Source organism: Carcharodon carcharias, chromosome 2 (genome assembly GCF_017639515.1).
Source record: "Carcharodon carcharias isolate sCarCar2 chromosome 2, sCarCar2.pri, whole genome shotgun sequence".
Lineage (NCBI taxonomy): Eukaryota > Metazoa > Chordata > Chondrichthyes > Lamniformes > Lamnidae > Carcharodon > Carcharodon carcharias.
Window position 1 is genome coordinate 213247327 of NC_054468.1, and position 18356 is coordinate 213265682.

The 18356-nt window shown below is 42.7% G+C and overlaps 1 protein-coding gene across 1 annotated transcript in view; it reads right to left on the bottom strand.

Annotated features, from left to right (window-relative positions):
- The window catches only part of ryr2a (ryanodine receptor 2a (cardiac)), an 806696-nt gene that overhangs the window by 214954 nt on the left and 573386 nt on the right, over window positions 1-18356 (bottom strand). The window contains exons 37-43 of the mRNA XM_041213076.1: window positions 16325-16525; window positions 13897-14002; window positions 8160-8303; window positions 5272-5545; window positions 3681-3795; window positions 2855-2987; window positions 1520-1623 (exon numbers count right to left, since the gene is read on the bottom strand). Of these exons, the coding sequence (XP_041069010.1) occupies window positions 1520-1623; window positions 2855-2987; window positions 3681-3795; window positions 5272-5545; window positions 8160-8303; window positions 13897-14002; window positions 16325-16525 (1077 nt within the window). The remainder of the gene's footprint in view (window positions 1-1519; window positions 1624-2854; window positions 2988-3680; window positions 3796-5271; window positions 5546-8159; window positions 8304-13896; window positions 14003-16324; window positions 16526-18356) is intronic.

The following is an 18356-nucleotide window of genomic DNA, read 5'->3' on the forward strand; positions in this document are numbered from 1 at the left end:
GGATTGACTAGAATGGGATGAAGGTGAGAGACTTCAGTTAAGCAGAGAGCGTAGAGTAGCTGGAATTGTTCTCCTTAGTGCAGAGATGGTGAAGGGATGATTGGATAGAGGTGTTCAAATTCATGAAACGTTCTGATAGAGTGAAAGGAGAAACTTTTTCCAGTCATAGAAGGGTCAGTAATCAGAGAACACAGATTTCAGATGACTGGCGAAAGAACCAGAGACGACATGAGGGCAAGAAAATTTATGCAGCAAGTTATTATGATCTGAAATGCACTGCCTGAAAGGATGATACAGAAGCAGATTCAGTAGTAACTTTCAAAAGGGAATTGGATAAATAGTTGAAGGGGGAACATGTGCAGGGCTATCGCGGAAGAGTTGGGGAGTGGAACTATTGGATAGTCAATTTCAAAGAGCCTGCACAGGCAGGATGGGCCAAACGGCCTCCTTCTGTGGTGTATCATTCTATGATTTTGACTCACAATTAAGCAGAACTAAAGTCTGATGAAATGATTTGAGGTGAACTGAAGTGATCCTCTATACCATGATACACTCTGGAGTGGTGTGATTACTCTTTCTGTCAGGTCTATGTTTTGTACCATGTGATCTCATGCCACATTGCTGAGTCACTCCTCATTCAAAAATTGTGCCAACATTGGTAAAAATCAAGCCAAACAATCAATCACAACAATAATAAAATGCTGAAATTAACTCAATGTATAGTATATTGATTTTAAACTCCTATGGTTAACAAAAAGAATCAAGAAAGATTCCTCAGCCACTGTATTCAAAACTACCACACACAAATTGAATTATGTATAAATTGCATAATTATAGCAAGGAATTGTCATTTTCCCCCTCAGCAAAACAATTGTTATTAGGTAGGTCATGTAATTATTTATTTTAAAATATTTACTTCTGAAACGCTGGAATTATTTGCTATTGTATCCATGTCAGTATAGTACCTCATTAAAATAGTTTTACAAGAATGCTGCAAATGTATTCTTTGAAATAAAAACAGAAAATGCTGAAAATACACAGCTGTTCATCAGCATATGGGTTAACATTCACAGTTCATCAAAATTAGAAGATAAGTGAAACCCTTTAGATGACTGAATAAAATAGAAAGCACAGAAGGGGACAAGTGGTAAAAGGCAAGAGATAAGACATGTAATCACAAAGTAGTCAGGTCTAATCAATGTTGACATGTAGTAGCAAAGCAACACTTGTGCTACTGTATGTATGAACAAAACCCAAATTGTATTGTTAATGGAATTTATTTCAATATATATGGCAGGGAAGTAGGGCATTTTTGGCACGCTGCAGCATTACAGCCCAACCAACTATTATGTTCTTTTCATACTTTTCGTCCCAAAGCTAAATATCCATTAAGATGTGTCTTTGGTTGATCTTTTAAGACTACTATTGGGCACTTTGTGGTTTTAACAAATGTGGTTTCGACATTGATAAAAAATAACCAGATGTAACTGCATTTGGATAACCATAGACTGATACTTACTTTTTCTAAGTCAGGCTCTCGCAATGCTAAGGCAAGTTCATTGTTGTCCATCACAGACGCTGCAGCAACGTCCAAAGGAGTGGAACCTCGCATTGAAGGAGATGCTATTAAAATAATATGAAGCATTTGAAAAACAGTCTTATAAGTGGTTTAGGTATGACAGTGTTGTTCAATACTATATCGGACAAAATAATTTTGGTGGAACTTGCCTCTACTTATTCATGGTAGGACACTACAGGGATGAGATTTTTAATAGTCTGAGCATTGGCACAGAAAAATTGGGCTAATTAAAAATGCTTAAGTTCAGTTTCAGAATCAACTGAGCTCTCTTGGCAAGAAACTAAGTTCCAAGTATCAAATCCTATTTCAAATTCTCATCAGTGAATACATAGGATGAATAAATCATTCTGAGTGCATTTGCACCTTTAAGAAATTGGACCATTTTCAGCCTCACTTTTCCAATCAATATCAATGACTGAAAGTAGACTTTTTCACAAGAAGTGCCACTCGTTTTAAAGGCACAAGCACAATATGAAAGGTAAAAGCAAAATACCGCGGATGCTGGAAATCTGAAACAAAAACAAAAATAGCTGGAAAAACTCAGCAGGTCTGATAGCATCTGTGGAGAGGAATGATATGAAAGGCTTGTTTGAATTTCATTCACCTCCACTAGGCAATACATAGCGCACAAGAAACAGCACTACGAGCCCTTAAACTTAAAATACAACTTGGTTGCTTACTCAAAAAATCCAACCGAAGAATCCTTTTAAAGGAGATCAATTATGACATTCTTTTTTAAATTCGTCCTAGGGATATGAGTGTTGCTAGCAAGGCCAGCAATTACTGCCCATCCCTATTGACCTAGTGAGTCACCTTCTTTAACCACTGCAGTGCATGTGGTGTAGGGTACACCACAGTGCTATTTTCCTGTAGCGGTTTGAGTGGCTTGCTGGGCCGCTTCAGAGGGCAGTAAAGAGTCAACCACATTGTTGCGGGTCTGCAATCAGTGTAAGCTAAACTAGGACAGAAGATTTCCTCCCGTGAAGGTCATTAGTGAACCAGATGGGTTTTTGTAACAATCCAGTGCTTTCATGATCATTATTAATGAGACTAGCACCTTATTCCAAACTTATCAATAGAATTTAAATTCCCTAAGTCACCATGGTAGGTTTTGAGCTCAAAATTCCGGAGCATTAATCCGAGCCTCTAGCTCACTAGCCCAGTAATGCCCAGATTCTGAACCATGCTCTTCCAATATATGAATGCCAACAGGACTAGAAGTGAATGCTTCATTAATTCAGAATGTAGGGTCGCTGAAGAATTATATATCCTCACCTAATCCAACACTGCTGTTTTCCAATAAATAGCTTAAGTGGTCAAACATGGCTTTTTGATTTTGCCGACTGATTCGGCAGAAATAGCAGAGGAAGCGACAACAGTTGGCCACCATCTTTGGGAAGATAATCTCCTAAACAAAATGCATTGATAGAACAAAACAGACTCAGTTTAGTTTGAAAATTGTTTTGAAGAACAATAAGCGGGAGAAACAGAAAGGTTACAAAGCCTTTTAGTTTATTACACAATAATAGTGTAAAGGTTGCCTCACCCAAAATATTTGAAAAATGGACAATATCTTCCCCTCAACAAAGCTGTGCCCAGAAACTTTATCTGCATGTTTTTCTAATTTGGAAATGATTGTCTCTCAACTGGGTATGTTTGGAAAGAAAGACTTGGTACATTTGTGCTCTTTTAATTCACACAAACATGCATATTTAATTTAAATACTATTAAATAGGTCACATCTTAGTGAGAATATGTACTTATCAAAGAGATTTCCTGGCTTCAGCTCTGAAGAGGGATAAAATGGTGCTCAAAGGGTGACAGTATATTGGTAGTTTACAACCAGTTCTTCAATCTGATTAGATTTAAACTAAAACTTGTTACAGTGGTATCGGCAAGAAACATGTAATATCAATAAGGAAGAATTAATGTTAAATTGCACTTCAATTAATCAATTCTCTCTTAAAACAATATTTCCATTCTTTACATTTTTCCCTGGATACATCTTCCCAATAAGTAATTTAAGAGAGAATTGATTAAGTAAAGAATGGAAATATTGTGACAATATGTATTAATAATGGACAAATCCCAGCCCACTTACTTTAGACTCTCCACCGCCGAGTACATTCACCATCACCTCCATCACTGTCTCGTGCATCCCCAGAGCCCTCATTAGATTCGGATGTTGGTAAAACACTTTGTTATTCATTATATCCCTATGTGAAAGAAGGAAGAAACAAAACATACTTATTGAGTACAAATGTTAACGAATGGGTGTTGACTAATTGCTCTAAAAATTCCATTAACAAGACTACATTATGTAACTGTTGATTTTTTAGAATATTTAAGCCAGACCTTTTGGTTTTAATATTTTTTTAATTTATTAGATTAATTTGATCCTTTGAACTTAAGTGAATAAAATCAATTTTGCAGGATAACATGTTGAAATCTAAACTGCAAATGAAATTACAGCTTAAAATAAATTCCAAAAAAAAAAGAGAAAAGGAAGTTAACCCCAAGTTGGCCAGGTGGGTTGTTACAATGGTGGTTGGGAGTTCATGCAGCATTCACATTTTCTGCCATTTTAACTAGGGGTATTTCAGGCCTGAGGGTCTTCCAGTCCTCATGGAATAATCTGGAATTTCGTAGAATCAAGGATTAACTCCCACTTGGCAACCCCCCTCGACCACCCCTACACCCTTGCCCGAAGCCCAGCCTCCAGGAGCCCATGAAATTAGCGATTTAAATTTCCCAGAGCTTTGTACACACAACGCCACCATCCATCCCCTAGAATCAGGACGTCACCAGCTGCAGTTAGAGAAACTTCAGGCCCGCATGGATCATTCTTTCGGATCCCTGGTGAAATCTGGCTCCCGCTCCCATTTCCCATGCATTTCCTTTGAGGAACAGATCAGAATCATTCAAATAACACTCGGGCCTCATGTTGAGGGGTCTTGTGTGGTGTTTCCTCCCACCCCAAAATTGGAAGCTTTTTAGAGTCAGTTTTTGGAGAAGAGCTGTTCTCGTCTGCAAAAGTTATTTACTGAAGCTATTTACTCAATTCCTCCATATCCTCCAGAGCTGTGAAACCTAATGGGAGTATTTTTAATCTAATTCAGAACCCATGGGATCGATGGATCATTGGTCTTACACCCGCCTAATACTGCACGCTGTTAACTTAAATGGAGAGTATAATTGGGCTGACTGTAAAAGCAGCATTGCACCCATTCCCATCAGTTTCCCCAATGGTTGCATTTGGTTATAATTAGCGCTGACATTCTGTGGTAAAGTGTCAAACTTAAGTCTATTAAAAAAAAAGAATTCATTCAAAATCCTCCAAAAGCTAGGCCTTGAAATTATACTGTGGGATGATGGGTAGATAAATGTAATCCATTTGTCTCAAACTCTTCTCTCCACTATCTTTTGGCGACATAAGTCCACCAACATAAATGAGTTAACACTTCCACCCCAAATGTAGTTGAGGGGGAAATTTCAAGCAACCATATTATCCCAAATATATAAAAATATTCAATGTTAAAAATTGTTTTCAAGTTTGAAAGGGGGTAAATGGTAATAGTCATGAACATTTGAAAAGTGATTCAGCTCAGTATGAAGGTTAATTTTCTACCATAGCTCATATCAACATTCTGAATTCCCTTCAGCTACACAAAGACTAAATTTTGTTTACTCACCCCAGCCCACGGATCATCAACTTCTCCTCTTCTTTACCCATCCTGACGCTTAGAAGAGATCTGATCTGGCCCAGTGAAGCAAGCAAGTTTATCGTGTCCTCCACGGACACTCCATTTATTGTATATGTCTTGGGTAAAGCACGAACAAGCTCACCAATGCCATCATACTGCCGGTGTAATAGCACAAACATGGCCCTAACTAACTCTGGGTCTTCAATCACTGACTCTTGGGCCCACCGTACCATGGTCTCAGAGATCAACTGTTGCAGAGTGGCTAAAATAAAAATGCAAATCATTTTAATGAAGGGGTTTAAAAATTTCTGACAGCGTATTCAAATTTCTATCATGTACTCATATTGAATGCTCAGGACATGTAATGGTGAAGTAGTGTTGTTATATGCAAGTATTGTGGCAAAATGCTAATCTTTTGCCAATTTGGCCTTCTGCTTAAAGAGTCCACATACATCATTTAAGGCTTGGCCTAAGTAGCCAAGTGGTTATGGTACTGGGCTTGTAACCCCAAGGTCAAGAGTTCAAATCTCACAATGGCAAACTATGAAACAATGTAACTGCATCTGAAACAGATGGAAACGGGTTTGTACTCGAAAGAGTTACATCATTTAAGATTGGGGGGGGACAGCTTTCCCAATATTGTAAACTATTACTCAGATCTTGATTCCTCAAGTATCCTATTCTTCATTCTGCTAATCTCACAACTTTTTACTGCATATCCTTTAAAAATTTCAAACCCCACTTACAATCAGCTTACTTTCCATTTTCATAATACCCAGGCTCATTTAAGAAATAATCTCTCAGCCTTCTCTGACCATTTCCTCCTCCCATCCTCACTCCATTCATTCATGTAACATCTCTAGGCCATGAGGCCACACAGTAATCAGGGTCAATGTCATTCTGGAGCTAACCAGATTTAATAATACCAACAGAAAATGCTGAAAACACTCAGCAGGTCAGCCAGCATCTATGAGAGACATACAGAGTTGACATTTCAGGTCTGTGATCTTTCATCAGGGTTTTAGGTGAAAGGTCACTGACCTTAAACATTAACTCTGTTTCTCTCTCCGCCTGACTTGCTGAACAGCTGCAGCATTTTCTGCTTTAATTTCAGATTTCCAGCATCTGCGGTATTTTGCTTTTGTATCAGATTTAATAACACATTGCTAATCGTCGTTTGGTAGTACAGAACTTGAGCATTACTGAAAAAAGAGACATGCTGTTGAAGCTTTTAGTCTTGCACTCCTTAGGTCAGATTCACAAGAATACCAAATTGTAAAGAGAACAACAATTTATACTGCATGAGTAGTATGCAGTATAAATTGATATTAGCCTTACAATTTGGTATTCTTGTGAATTGTCCTGTTGAGTGCAAGACGAATTGTTTCGACAGCATGTCTCTTTTTTTAGTAAAACACATCGGGCGAATTGTCCCAGATTTGCACTAAGTGTGATAGCAGGCGGGTAAAATGATGTTTTACCCGCCGGCCGCAATGGTGGTTTTTCAGGCTGTATTGTCCCAAATCCACCATATTAATTATGCATTCCCAGGATACACGCCGTTTCCATGACGACCCGGGCTCTGATTTGCCTGCCACACTGTCACCTCTCAGCTTCATCATGCCAGGCACCACATTTAAAGTACAACCGCGATCAGTGTTTCCAGCCCAGGATGCAGCAAAGATGTGGGCCCAAAAGTCAAGTAGACTACAACCCTCAAACACCTTTTGGATGCCATGAAGGCTCGCTGTGATGTCCTCTACCCCCACCCTGGCCACAGGAGGGACAGCTACATTACCACTCCGGCTTGGTAGGTGATGGCAGTGGTGTTCAGTGCTGTTGTTGCACAGAAGAGGTTGACCATCCAATGCAGATAGAGGATGAATGATCTCATCCGTGCAGCCAGGGTAAGGCAACCATCTCATTACTGTAAACTCTCACAATCAAGCCCACCACACATTCACTGGAATCTCTCTCACTGCCAGCTCAAGGGACATCACCACACATTCTCACACACATACCCTCACATGTCCATCTAGCCTCATCTCCTCTGGAGACCGCCTCCCCAACCCTCATCATCTTGAGGCTATTTGCAAAGATGAACATGTGTCCCACACACAGCCTGGGATACCCCCCTTCCCCAGTACAGCTCTCGTCCTGCAGCCTCTTCCCTTGCCTGAGGCCACTTCTCCCCCTTCCCCAAGCAAGAACTTGCCCTGCAGCCATTGAAAAGCCACCCTAATATGGCTGATCTGGTAGGTAGAGATCTACCTGTGAGCTCCCTAAAAGTGACTGTCTGTGCTGTCTGTGAAGCCTGGGGCTGATGACTGCGAGTGCTGACCGAAGCAAGGTAAGCAAACAAATCTTAAAATTCCGATTAAAGTGCAGCCTGCCAAGTGCACGCTTTATATGTGCTATTGTGAAACATGTCGGCGTGTTTTCCCGCTGACGTGGGCAGACGGTTCAGCTGGGGAGGGAATGAGTCCAGTGGGCTAGTCTTATAATGATGTGCTAAAAATTACAATGAGGTTCCTGACATCCGATGGTGGGGAACACTGCCCGCCATTGGCGGATGGAGCAGACGACCACAAACTAGTTCGCAGGACATCCTGAAACCGATTTTTGGCCTTTTCGCCACATTGTCTGCTCACACCCAACACCAGCGGGAAAATCCCAGCCATTGTTACCGACAACCAACTGTTCCGAACTTTGCTAAAAAAAATTTCCTTTCTGAAGCTCCAATGAGAAAGCCAGAATTTCTAGGATATGTAAAAAGAAAGGGGTAATACAGTATGCATTAAAAGGGTGAGTCACAATCTGAGATCACTGAATCCAAAGGAAATCATTTCTAATACATTACAGAAACAAACACTAACTGGGTTTCTTTGTCTCCTGTTCCACTGGATTCTCTTTCTGCTTTTTCTTTAAATACGTCACTTTTTCCACCAGGTTCATTAGTCGACCCCTGATTGTGGAGTCACTGTCATCGTTATTCGCTTCTTCTTCTTCCAGTTCAATGCCTGAAACAAGAAATGTAAGTTCTTTTTAGCACCTGAAACCCCATTCAAATGAACAGCATTTGGAAAATAAACCAGAGCAGAGGGCTCCCTTTGCGAAATTGCTTTAAATGGACTCATTTTAAGTTTGCTACTTAACTCTGTGAAGCAAGTTATACATCAGCAGAGGATAGTTTCCTCGCAAAGTAGTCATTAGGATTAAACACTCATCCATAAAATGTCTTCATCCTGTCAACAAACTGCTAGTAAAGTTTTCTATCAAAAAATGATCACTTCAATTCACAAGATGTTAACTCATTCCAGACATGTTTGATAAGTTTTTTTCATTTCTTATGTATGCCCAATGTAGTGTAATTCAAGATTTATCAATAAATCGATAATTTTTAAAAAAAATTTATACATTTATAGGATGCGGGCATCGCTGGCTAGGCCAACATTTATTGCCCATCCCTAATTGCTCTTGAGAAAGTGGTGGTGAGCCACCTTTTTTGAACTGCTGCAGTCCATGTAGGTGCACACACAGGGAGTTCCAGGATTTTGACCAAGCGACAGTGAGTCATAGTTCCAAGGCAGGATGGTGTGTGGATTGGAGGGGAACTTGCAGGTGGTGGTGTTGCCATTAGCGTTGACTTATTAGCAAAATATTAACTGTATGTAGACAGATCAGTTCCATGGAGGTTGCTCGTCATGTCCTTTGTTTGGTGTTAATGGGGCAGTAACAGCCTAAAAATTAGGTCAATAACCTTACCACTCCAATAAAGCCAGCAATGCAGCTGGCCCTTGATCTCGACGACTGACCTGCAACTACTTAATGCTGGGAGCTGTGTTAATCGGTTGGAGGAGGGGATTCCTGCGCCTAACTTGGAAAGAAGCCCTACCTTGGAGAGCTGCAACCAATTGGATGCGGTGCAGTGGACACTGCTGGGACTACAGGCAGTCCCACCAAGTGGAGAAGCCCAGGTAAGTCCATGGTCTGAGGTCTCTCGGGGCTAAGTTGGCAGATTCTGGCAAAAGGGTGAAGGGAGTTGGGACCAGGTTCAAGAGGCTAGAGGGAGAGGGTTAAAGGGTGGATGACCTTTGGGGGTGTGGTGCTTCCGATGGATCAGAGGACCCGCAAAGGAGGGGCCCCCTCTTGTCTGACACCAACTCGCACAGCTAAAGCTGCCGGGCTTTCCGACTGGTTAGGGTCTCCCATTGCTAGGGGTATTAATTGGCCTTTTAAGAGCCTCAATAGGCCCAAAGGCAGGCAAGCCAGCCCCGTCCCCCATTTAACTGTGGCCGGGGCAGGGGCAGGCGGGTAGGTGGTGGACACAGTGCCCACTGGATTTTATGTGCCCCCCACCCGCCTTCAAATGTTCCAGGAGAGGAAAGTATAATCCAGCTCTAAGTTTCGTTCTGTGAGAAATAGAACGCATTGAATGATAACTATTTGTGATTTTCACATCTGAATTTTAAAATTCAACCATGACTGCCTTTTCTCAAATAACTGCAATGGCTCAATGACTTTCATCATAATTACTGCAAGCACCATGCCCTTTAAAAAAAAACGCTAATGGGTATTCATTGATGATTCACTCTGCTCCTTGTGTTTTTATTGTATTTTTCCCAAATCATGACATTTAGTGCCAATGTATAAAAGGTTTATATATAGTAGCATGGTTTCATGCGGAGACCATCATTTTATATACCATACAAATTAAGCTTTGTTCTGTTGGATATCAGTTTAGTTTCTTTATTTTAATAAAGATGGGCTGAATTTTTGCTTGTGGGTCCTGATCGCACTGTCGAGAGGAAATGTGGATAAGAAATCCACACGTGCCAGAGGATGATTTTTGAGGAGGTGGCTTAATTACTTGGTTGCCTACAGGAGACCTGTTCAATTAAGGATGGTGGGTGGGGTCCCCAGGCTGGAGGGCCCTCCAGCACTAACACATCAGCAGCCTCACCGTCAGAGGTGGGAGCTGCTGATGTAGGTAGCCACATCGATGTATTTACCCGGCATCGACCTAGACACTGGGAAGGACAAAGGCACTCCCTGGCCTGTTGACCCTGCAGAGACCTCCTTGCTAACATTTGAGGGCTTGTGCCAAAATTGGGAGAGCTGTCCCGCAGACTAGTCAAGCAACAGCCTGACATGGTCATGCTCATGGAATCATACTGTCCTGACAGTGTCTCAGACAGCACCATCGCCATCCCTGGGTATGTCCTATCCCACCAGCCGGACAGACCCACCAGTGGTGGTGGCACAGTGGTATACAGTCATGAGGGAGTTGCCCTGGGAGTCCTCAACATCAACTAAGGACCCTATGAAGTTTCAAGGCATCAAGTCAAACAAGGACAAGGAAACCTCCTGCTAGTTACCATCTACTGCTCCCCTCAGCTGATGAATCAGTGCTCCTCCATGTTGAACATCATTTGGGGAAGCACTTAGGATGACAAAGGCACAGAATGTACTCTAGGTGGGGGACTTCAATGTCCATCTCCAAGAGTTGCTTGGTAGCAGCACTATAGACCAAGCTGGTTGAGTCCTAAAGGACATAACTGCTAAACTGAGTCTGCAGCAGGTGGTGAGGGAAACAAAAGGAGGGAAAAACCTACTTGACCTTGTCCTCACCAACCTACCTGTCACAGATGCATCTGTCTATAACAGTATCAGTAGGAGTGACCACCGCACAATCCTTGATGAGACAAAGTCCCAACTTCACATTGAGGATACCCTCCATCGTGTTGCATGGGATAGATTTCAAGCAGACCTTCGGCTTCAACAACAATCTATAGCATCATGGGTCAGCATATCCCCCACTCTACCATTACTGCCAAGCCAGGGATCAACCCTGGTTCAATGAAGAGTGCAGGAGGGCATGCCAGGAGCAGCACCAGGCATAGCTAAAAAATTAGGTGTCAACCTGGTGAAGCAAAGCACAGGGCTACTTGCATGCCAAACAGCAAAAGCAGCATGTAGTAGACAGAGTTAAGCGATCCCACAACCAACGGATCAGATCTAAATTCTGCAGTCCTGCGACCTCCAGTCATGAATGGTGGTGGACATTTAAATAACTAACTAGAGGAGGAGGCTCCACAAATATCCCCAACCTCAATGATGGGGGAGCCCAGCACTTCAGTGTAAAAGATAAGGCTGAAGCATTTGCTACAATCTTCAGCCAGAAGTGCCGATGATCCATCTCAGGCTCCTCCTGAGGACCCCAGCATCACAGGCGCCAGTCTTCAGCCAATTCGATTCATTCCACGTGATATCAAGAAACAACTGAAGGCACTGGATACTGCAAAGACTATGGGCCCTGACAACATTCCTGCAATAGTACTGAAAACTTGTGCTCCAGAACTTGCCGTGTCCCTAGCCAAGCTGTTCCAGTACAGCTACAAAAATGGCATCTACCCGGCAATGTGGAAAATTGCCCAGATATGTCCTGTCCACAAGAAACAGGACAAATCCAACCCGACCAATTACCGTCCCATCAGTCTACTCTCAATCATCAGCAAAATGATGGAAAATGTCATCAACAGTGCTATCAAGCAGCACTTACTCAGCAATAACCCACTCACTGATGCTCAGTTTGAGTTCCACCAGGGCCACTCAGCTCCTGACCTCATTACTGCCTTGGTCCAAACATGGAAAAAAGAGAACTCCAGAGGTGAGTTGAGACTGCTCTTGACATCAAGGTAGCATCTGACCGAGAATGACATCAAGTAGCCCTAGCAAAGCTGGAACCACTGGGGATGAGGGGAAACATCTCAGCTGATTGGAGTTATACCTAGCAGAAAGGATGATGTTTGTGGTTGTTGGAGGTCAATCATCTCAGTCCCAGGACATCGCTGCAGGAGTTCCTCGGAGTAGTGTCCTAGACCCAACCATCTTCAGCTTTTTCATTAATGACCTTCCCTCCATTATAAGGTCAGAAGTGGGGATGTTTGCTGATGACTACACAATGACTGCACTATTCGTGACTCCTCAGATACTAAAGCAGTCCATGTTCAAATGCAGCAAGACCTGGACAAAATCCAGGCTAGGGCTGACAAGTGGCAAGTAACAGTCAGGCCACACAAGTGCCAGGCAATGACCATCGCCAACAAGAAAGAATCTAACCATCGCCGCTTGACATTTAATGGCATTACCATCACTGAATCCCGTTGTTCCCACTGTTCACGAGAATGATCCCAGGAATGAAAGGCTTAACATATGAGGAACGTTTGAGGACTCTTGGTCTATACTCGATGGAGTTTAGAAGGATGAGGGGGGATCTGATTGAAACTTACAGAATACTGAAAGGCCTAGATAGAGTAGATGTGGGGAAGATGTTTCCATTAGTAGGAGAGACTAGGACCCGAGGGCACAGCCTCAGAGTAAAGGGAAGATTTTTTAGAACAGAGATGAGGAGAAACTTCTTTAGCCAGAGGGTGGTGAATCTATAGAATTCATTGCCACAGAAGGCTGTGGAGGCCAGGTCATTGAGTGTATTTAAGACCGAGATAGATAGGTTCGTGATTGGTAAGGGGATCAAAGGTTACGGAGAGAAGCCGGGGGAATGGGGTTGAGAAACTTACCAGCCATGATTGAATGGTGGAGCAGACTCGATGGGCCAATTGGCCTAATTTCTGCTCCTATGTCTTATGGTCTTATGGAAACCCCCACTATCAACAACCTGGCGGTCACCATTGACCAGAAACTGTACTGGATTAGCCATATAATTAGCCATAGTTACAAGAGCAGGTCAGAGGCTAGGAATCTGTGGCAAGTAAGCCTGTCCACCATCTACAAGGCACAAGTCAGGAGTGTAATGGAATACTCTCCACTTGCATGGATGAATGTAGCTCTAACAACACTCAAGAAGCTCAACGCCATGCAGGCCAATGCAAGCCAATTGATTGGCATCCCATCCACAAATATTCACTCCCTCCACCACCGATGCACAGTGGCAGCAGTGTGTACCATTTAGAAGATGCGCTGCAGCAACTCACCAAGGCTCCTTCAACAGCACCTTCCAAACTCACAACCTCTAACACCTAGATGGACAAGGGCAACAGATGCATGGGAATGCCACCACCTGCAAGTTCCCTCCAAGCCACACATCATCCTGTCGTTGGATCAAAATCCTGGAATCCCCTCCCTAACAGCACTGTGGGTGTCCCTACACCACATGAACTGCAGCAAGTCAAGAAGGCAGCACACTACCACCTTCACAAGAGCAATTAGGGACAGGCAATAAATGCTGGCCTAGCCAGTGCCGCCCACATCGCATGAACGAATATTTTAATAAAGTAAAGGAGAGGTGCATTCTGAAGACTTTTTCGAAACTTGAAAAACAAAAAGCTGCAGGGGGTGGAGGTTTAAAACAAAGCTGGAATACCACCTCGCCCCCCCCACAGCCCAGTCGGCTGCTCGTCAACCTCAGAACATTGGCCTTAAGTTGTCCTTTAATTGCCTTAATAGGCCATCTTTGCCCCAACCTGGCCCCTGCCAAAGTGGGCTGGATGCAGGAACATGCCAGCAGGCCAGCACACAGCTCTCTGGCGCTGATTTTCCAGTCTTCCCACCTCTGACGCGTTACAGAAATTCTGCCCAGTACGTCAAACTGACCACAATGCGCCATGAGGTCCTCGTGGAAATCCAGCAGTTCTTCACGTACTTCTACAGGGCAAGGACAATCACGTCTGTCATTTTTGAAACTCAGCAACATGTTAATCTGAAAATAAAACAAATTTGTTAATCTTATAACTTAGCTGTCATAGCATTGGGATATAAACAATGCCACAAGCTCGCTGCATAAATTAAGAGGCACAATGTTCAAAAATGCCATAAATGCATTTGAGCCTTCAGTTCTTTCCCCATTTGAAACAGTCTTGTGACTTATTTGTGTTGGGAATGTACAGTAATCTTCAAGACTTTCAGTTGGTTATGAAGAGCGTTAGAGCTAAATTTCACACTCCAGTCATCTTGTTATATTGTTTTGCTTCCTCCAAATGCTATCCTTGGAGTAGGCCGTCAGTTTGGAAAGGGCTTAAACATTTTTTTTTTGAGTCTGCGGATATGTGTTTCATACATTGTAGGCAATAAAATCTTAAAAGCTACATGGAATATATAAAAGCCTTTCAAATGGGTACTTTACAGCCTTCCACTAATGAACATCCAGGTTTATGTGGATCAGTAAAACTGATCTCCGCCTGTTTCTCACCTTCAAAGACAAGAATTCTCCCTGCTCCCTGTAGATCCTGAGATGAGCGTGCGTTGTGCTAGTGATGTCGTCACACATGTCACTAGCACGATGCACGCATATCCCAGGACCTGACTTTCAGCGGCAAACTCTGGAAGGGAAGCAACTTTAAGTAAGTTACTGCTCGTAGGCTGTCTGAAAACAGGAAGAAAAATAAAACTATAGATCTTCCCAACCCCAAGCAACCTCAGAAATATTTGAAATTTCAGAAATGTCAAGCAGAAGAGTATTTCCTAAGTTGGTCATCCAATAAGTACATGGGGCAGAATTTAAAGCACCCCCAGCGGTGAGTTTAGTGAAAGGGGGGCATTTAATCGGGCAGGAAGGCGCGGGGTGGGGACCCCATCGCATTCCCACCTCCGCCCGATTAAGTCTGGGATGGGAAAGCTTGTGGGCAGCCTTCCCACCCTGACGGCAATTAATGCCCACTTAAGGGCCTTACCCCACTGCCACAGGATGCCCGAAAAGCAAACCCAGTTTCGGGCTCCCTGGAGGTCCCTCATTCAAAGGCGCTCGGTGTGTGATCGAGGGACCAGGCATCAGGAAGGAGGAGGGGGCACGAAATTCAGCCCCCTGCCCTTTCTTCTGACCCCCTTCCACCCCCTAGCAAGTGACCCCCTATCCCACCCACACTCACCAGTGGCCTAGGTCCCTCAGCAAGCCTAGGCCTCTAGTGGGTGTATTGCCAGCAGCTGCACCCCATTCCCCATGGCGCTAAAGGCAAAGAGGAGCTGCTGGCCTCTGATTAGCCAGCAGCTCTCCAGGGTCGGGATTTCTGCCCCCGGGCCCTTAATCCCAGAGAAGGCCCAACACTGGCCAGTTAAGGGCCAGACAGGCACATAATTCCGTTCGACCTTTCCCAACTGAGGCAATGCAGGTCTCCCGTCAGTTCTTCAACCAGTGGACGAGACCCGCCTCCCTTCGCAAACATTAAATTCCAGCCATGGTCTTGCTCCCAACCACTGACCTATGAAATTGTAAGGATCTGAAGCAAAACTGTTCCCCAATGATTATTGAGAGAAGGAAATATGATGGACATTGAATACATACAGATAGTCTTTCACAACCTCAGGGCGTGTCAAAGTGCTTTATCACCAATTAAGTATGTTTTAAATATTCTAGTATTATAAGGAGTGCAGCAGTCATCATGTGCACAGAGATGTCCCACGAAAAGCAGTGGAACAAATAATCTGCTTTAGTGATATTGCTTGAGGAATTAATGTTGGTCAGGACGCTCAGGAAAACTCCCCTGTCCTGAGGTTGCGAAAATGATTTTTTTTTTCTCTTTTAGAATGAGGAACAAATAATGACCAGGGGCACCAGGAGGACTCTGCTGCTCTTCTTCAAATAGTGCTATGGGATCTTTTACATTAATCTGTGGAGAGGGGTTCAAGAGTGTGATCCTAAAGCGAGTTGTGAATTAGTCTGTTACCTTTACTCAACATTGATGGAGCACTCTGGCAGTACAGTAAGCTGTCTATCTAGTAAGATATTAAAATGCATATGAAGATAAAAGAAAGGATGGACTTTGTATTCAGCTCCTATCCAATTGAGGAATAATCCACACCAGTAATTGACACTCATGTTTCAAATGTTCAAAATTACAAACATAAAGAACTTCACACATTTATTCAAAACTAAAGATTAAAATATTAACAGATTTTAAAAATCATCAAGATGTTCAGCATTTTCAATGAGATTCCTTAAAGACATCAAAAATGAGGGAACTCATAAAAAAATGAGATGTGTAAAGTCAGTCAGTCAGCAACTATCCAGTCCACCTATTTTTCTTACCTGCTCCTGTGGAGGTGATCGGAATTCTTTTGTTTTCTTGGCGGTCAGTGCAGCAGACATGTTTAACGCCTGCATCACTTCGTTATATCGGAACCTTTGGTTGTCCTGAAGTTTTAACACAAAATCATCTGAAAAGGCTACAATGGCTTCAATCCGATGACGGAGCTGACAGTCGCACAAATACTGCAAAAGGTGGCACATCTGGGGAAAATTAAAACAGAATATCAGCTCATGCCATGTGTTAACATTGCACGTATCTCTTTCCATTAGTCGGTGAAAACTATGTAAAAATTGGTGAAATACTTTGCACTTCACATGACTCTTCTCATAAAGTTGCCTTACAATGATTTCATAGTCATTTAAAACAATATTGTTCCTAAAGAGATTTTAATCCCTTACGGAAACGCATTTAATTGTTTTCATTTTAAATCATCAGTAAGTAATAAAAGGAAATTGAGACTCGAAGTAAGATTTCTCAAGTACACTGATGTCCATTCCATGTTGCTAGTTCCTATTGACCACCCAGAAAACCACAAAAACTGTGGGCATCTCAAGATCTCTATCTCCTGTTTATTGATAAATTATCTTTTCTATTTTCACACTTGCCTTTTTTCTAGCCCTCCAAGTACCACATAGTCAATGGAGACAAAGGTCATGTGACCTTTTGCAAGTGATCTGAGAACGTCACTGTGACCTAAACTCTATCATTACCCACTCCTCCACAATAATGTTTCAGCTAATATACAGAACTCACTACAGGGAATGATTTGCACTCTTTGCTCTCTGTAGAAAGATTGTTAACCATATGTACAAAGAACGCATTTAGAGTTCTACCATAATTAGCAAAGAGAGAAAATCTCCTCCCCCTTTGTGGGGGAATCAGTGGTTTAACCTGAACTTAATTACATGAAATGAAGCTCTGCTTCCTCTATCTCATATTTTTGATCTCTCATATATATCTGAAAAAATTAAGTTTAAGACTCATTTATCCTTTACTGTCTTCAGACATGAGCAGGCAAGAAAACCACCTTCTGTGCTGTAAATCCATAATCAGTTAATACTTAAAAAGGCCATATCATCGATGAAGGATAACAGACACTTTAGTTCATGCATCTCCAAATCTTCATTCAAACATAATTTTTCACTTCGCATATGATGTAATGTAAGAAAGGAACACGCTTGACCAACTGCAAGGAGCTTCATAAACGTTAAATAGGATACCTACTGGTGAACAAACTTACATTACAATGGTTATGAAGTCCATTGCCTTTTTATGCAGGGCATTTAATTTTAGCACAAAAGGCCATCTAAGTCAATTGAAACTGCTTGTTGTATGACAAGAGCAAACAGAACAGAATCTTGTGCTTCATTTTAATTTTATATGTGTATATACATATATATATATAATATATATATGTGAAGTAAAAATAAAACATAAAGTATATATAGGGAAGAATTTTCCCCCATCGATGGGGGAAGCTCAGATGTGGGCATGCATCCGATCGGCACCCCTGATCAGGGGCTCATCACCATTTTACGTGGGCAGGCCAATTAAGGCCCACCCATCATGACGTCCGCCAGGAAGCGCTATGCATTCCCTGTGCGGGCTGGGGTTCCCTAAGCCGGGAGTGCACTCGTGCGTACATGCGCGCGAAGGAGCGCACTCACCTCCCTGAGGCTAAGTGCTGCCTCAGGGAGATCAGGGCCATATTCAAAAATGTGAAATACAGACAAATAAAATTTCCCTGACATGTCCCCTCATGTCCCAACTGTCACATGAATACAGATATGTCCATCACTTTTAATTAAGCTTTTATTAAATTTTTAAAAACCTACATGAAACCCCACCCCGCCCGGGGATTCTGAAGCCTGCCAGGGCTCCCGGCCTGCCCGCCAATCTTAGGGTTGGACGGGCAGGTCCTTTAACTACTTCAATCAGTTTTTAAATGGCCTCAATAAGCCATTGACAGGTCGGTGGGCACACAGCTGATTCGGCTGAACTCCTGCCGACCTGAAAATTGAAATGACGCGC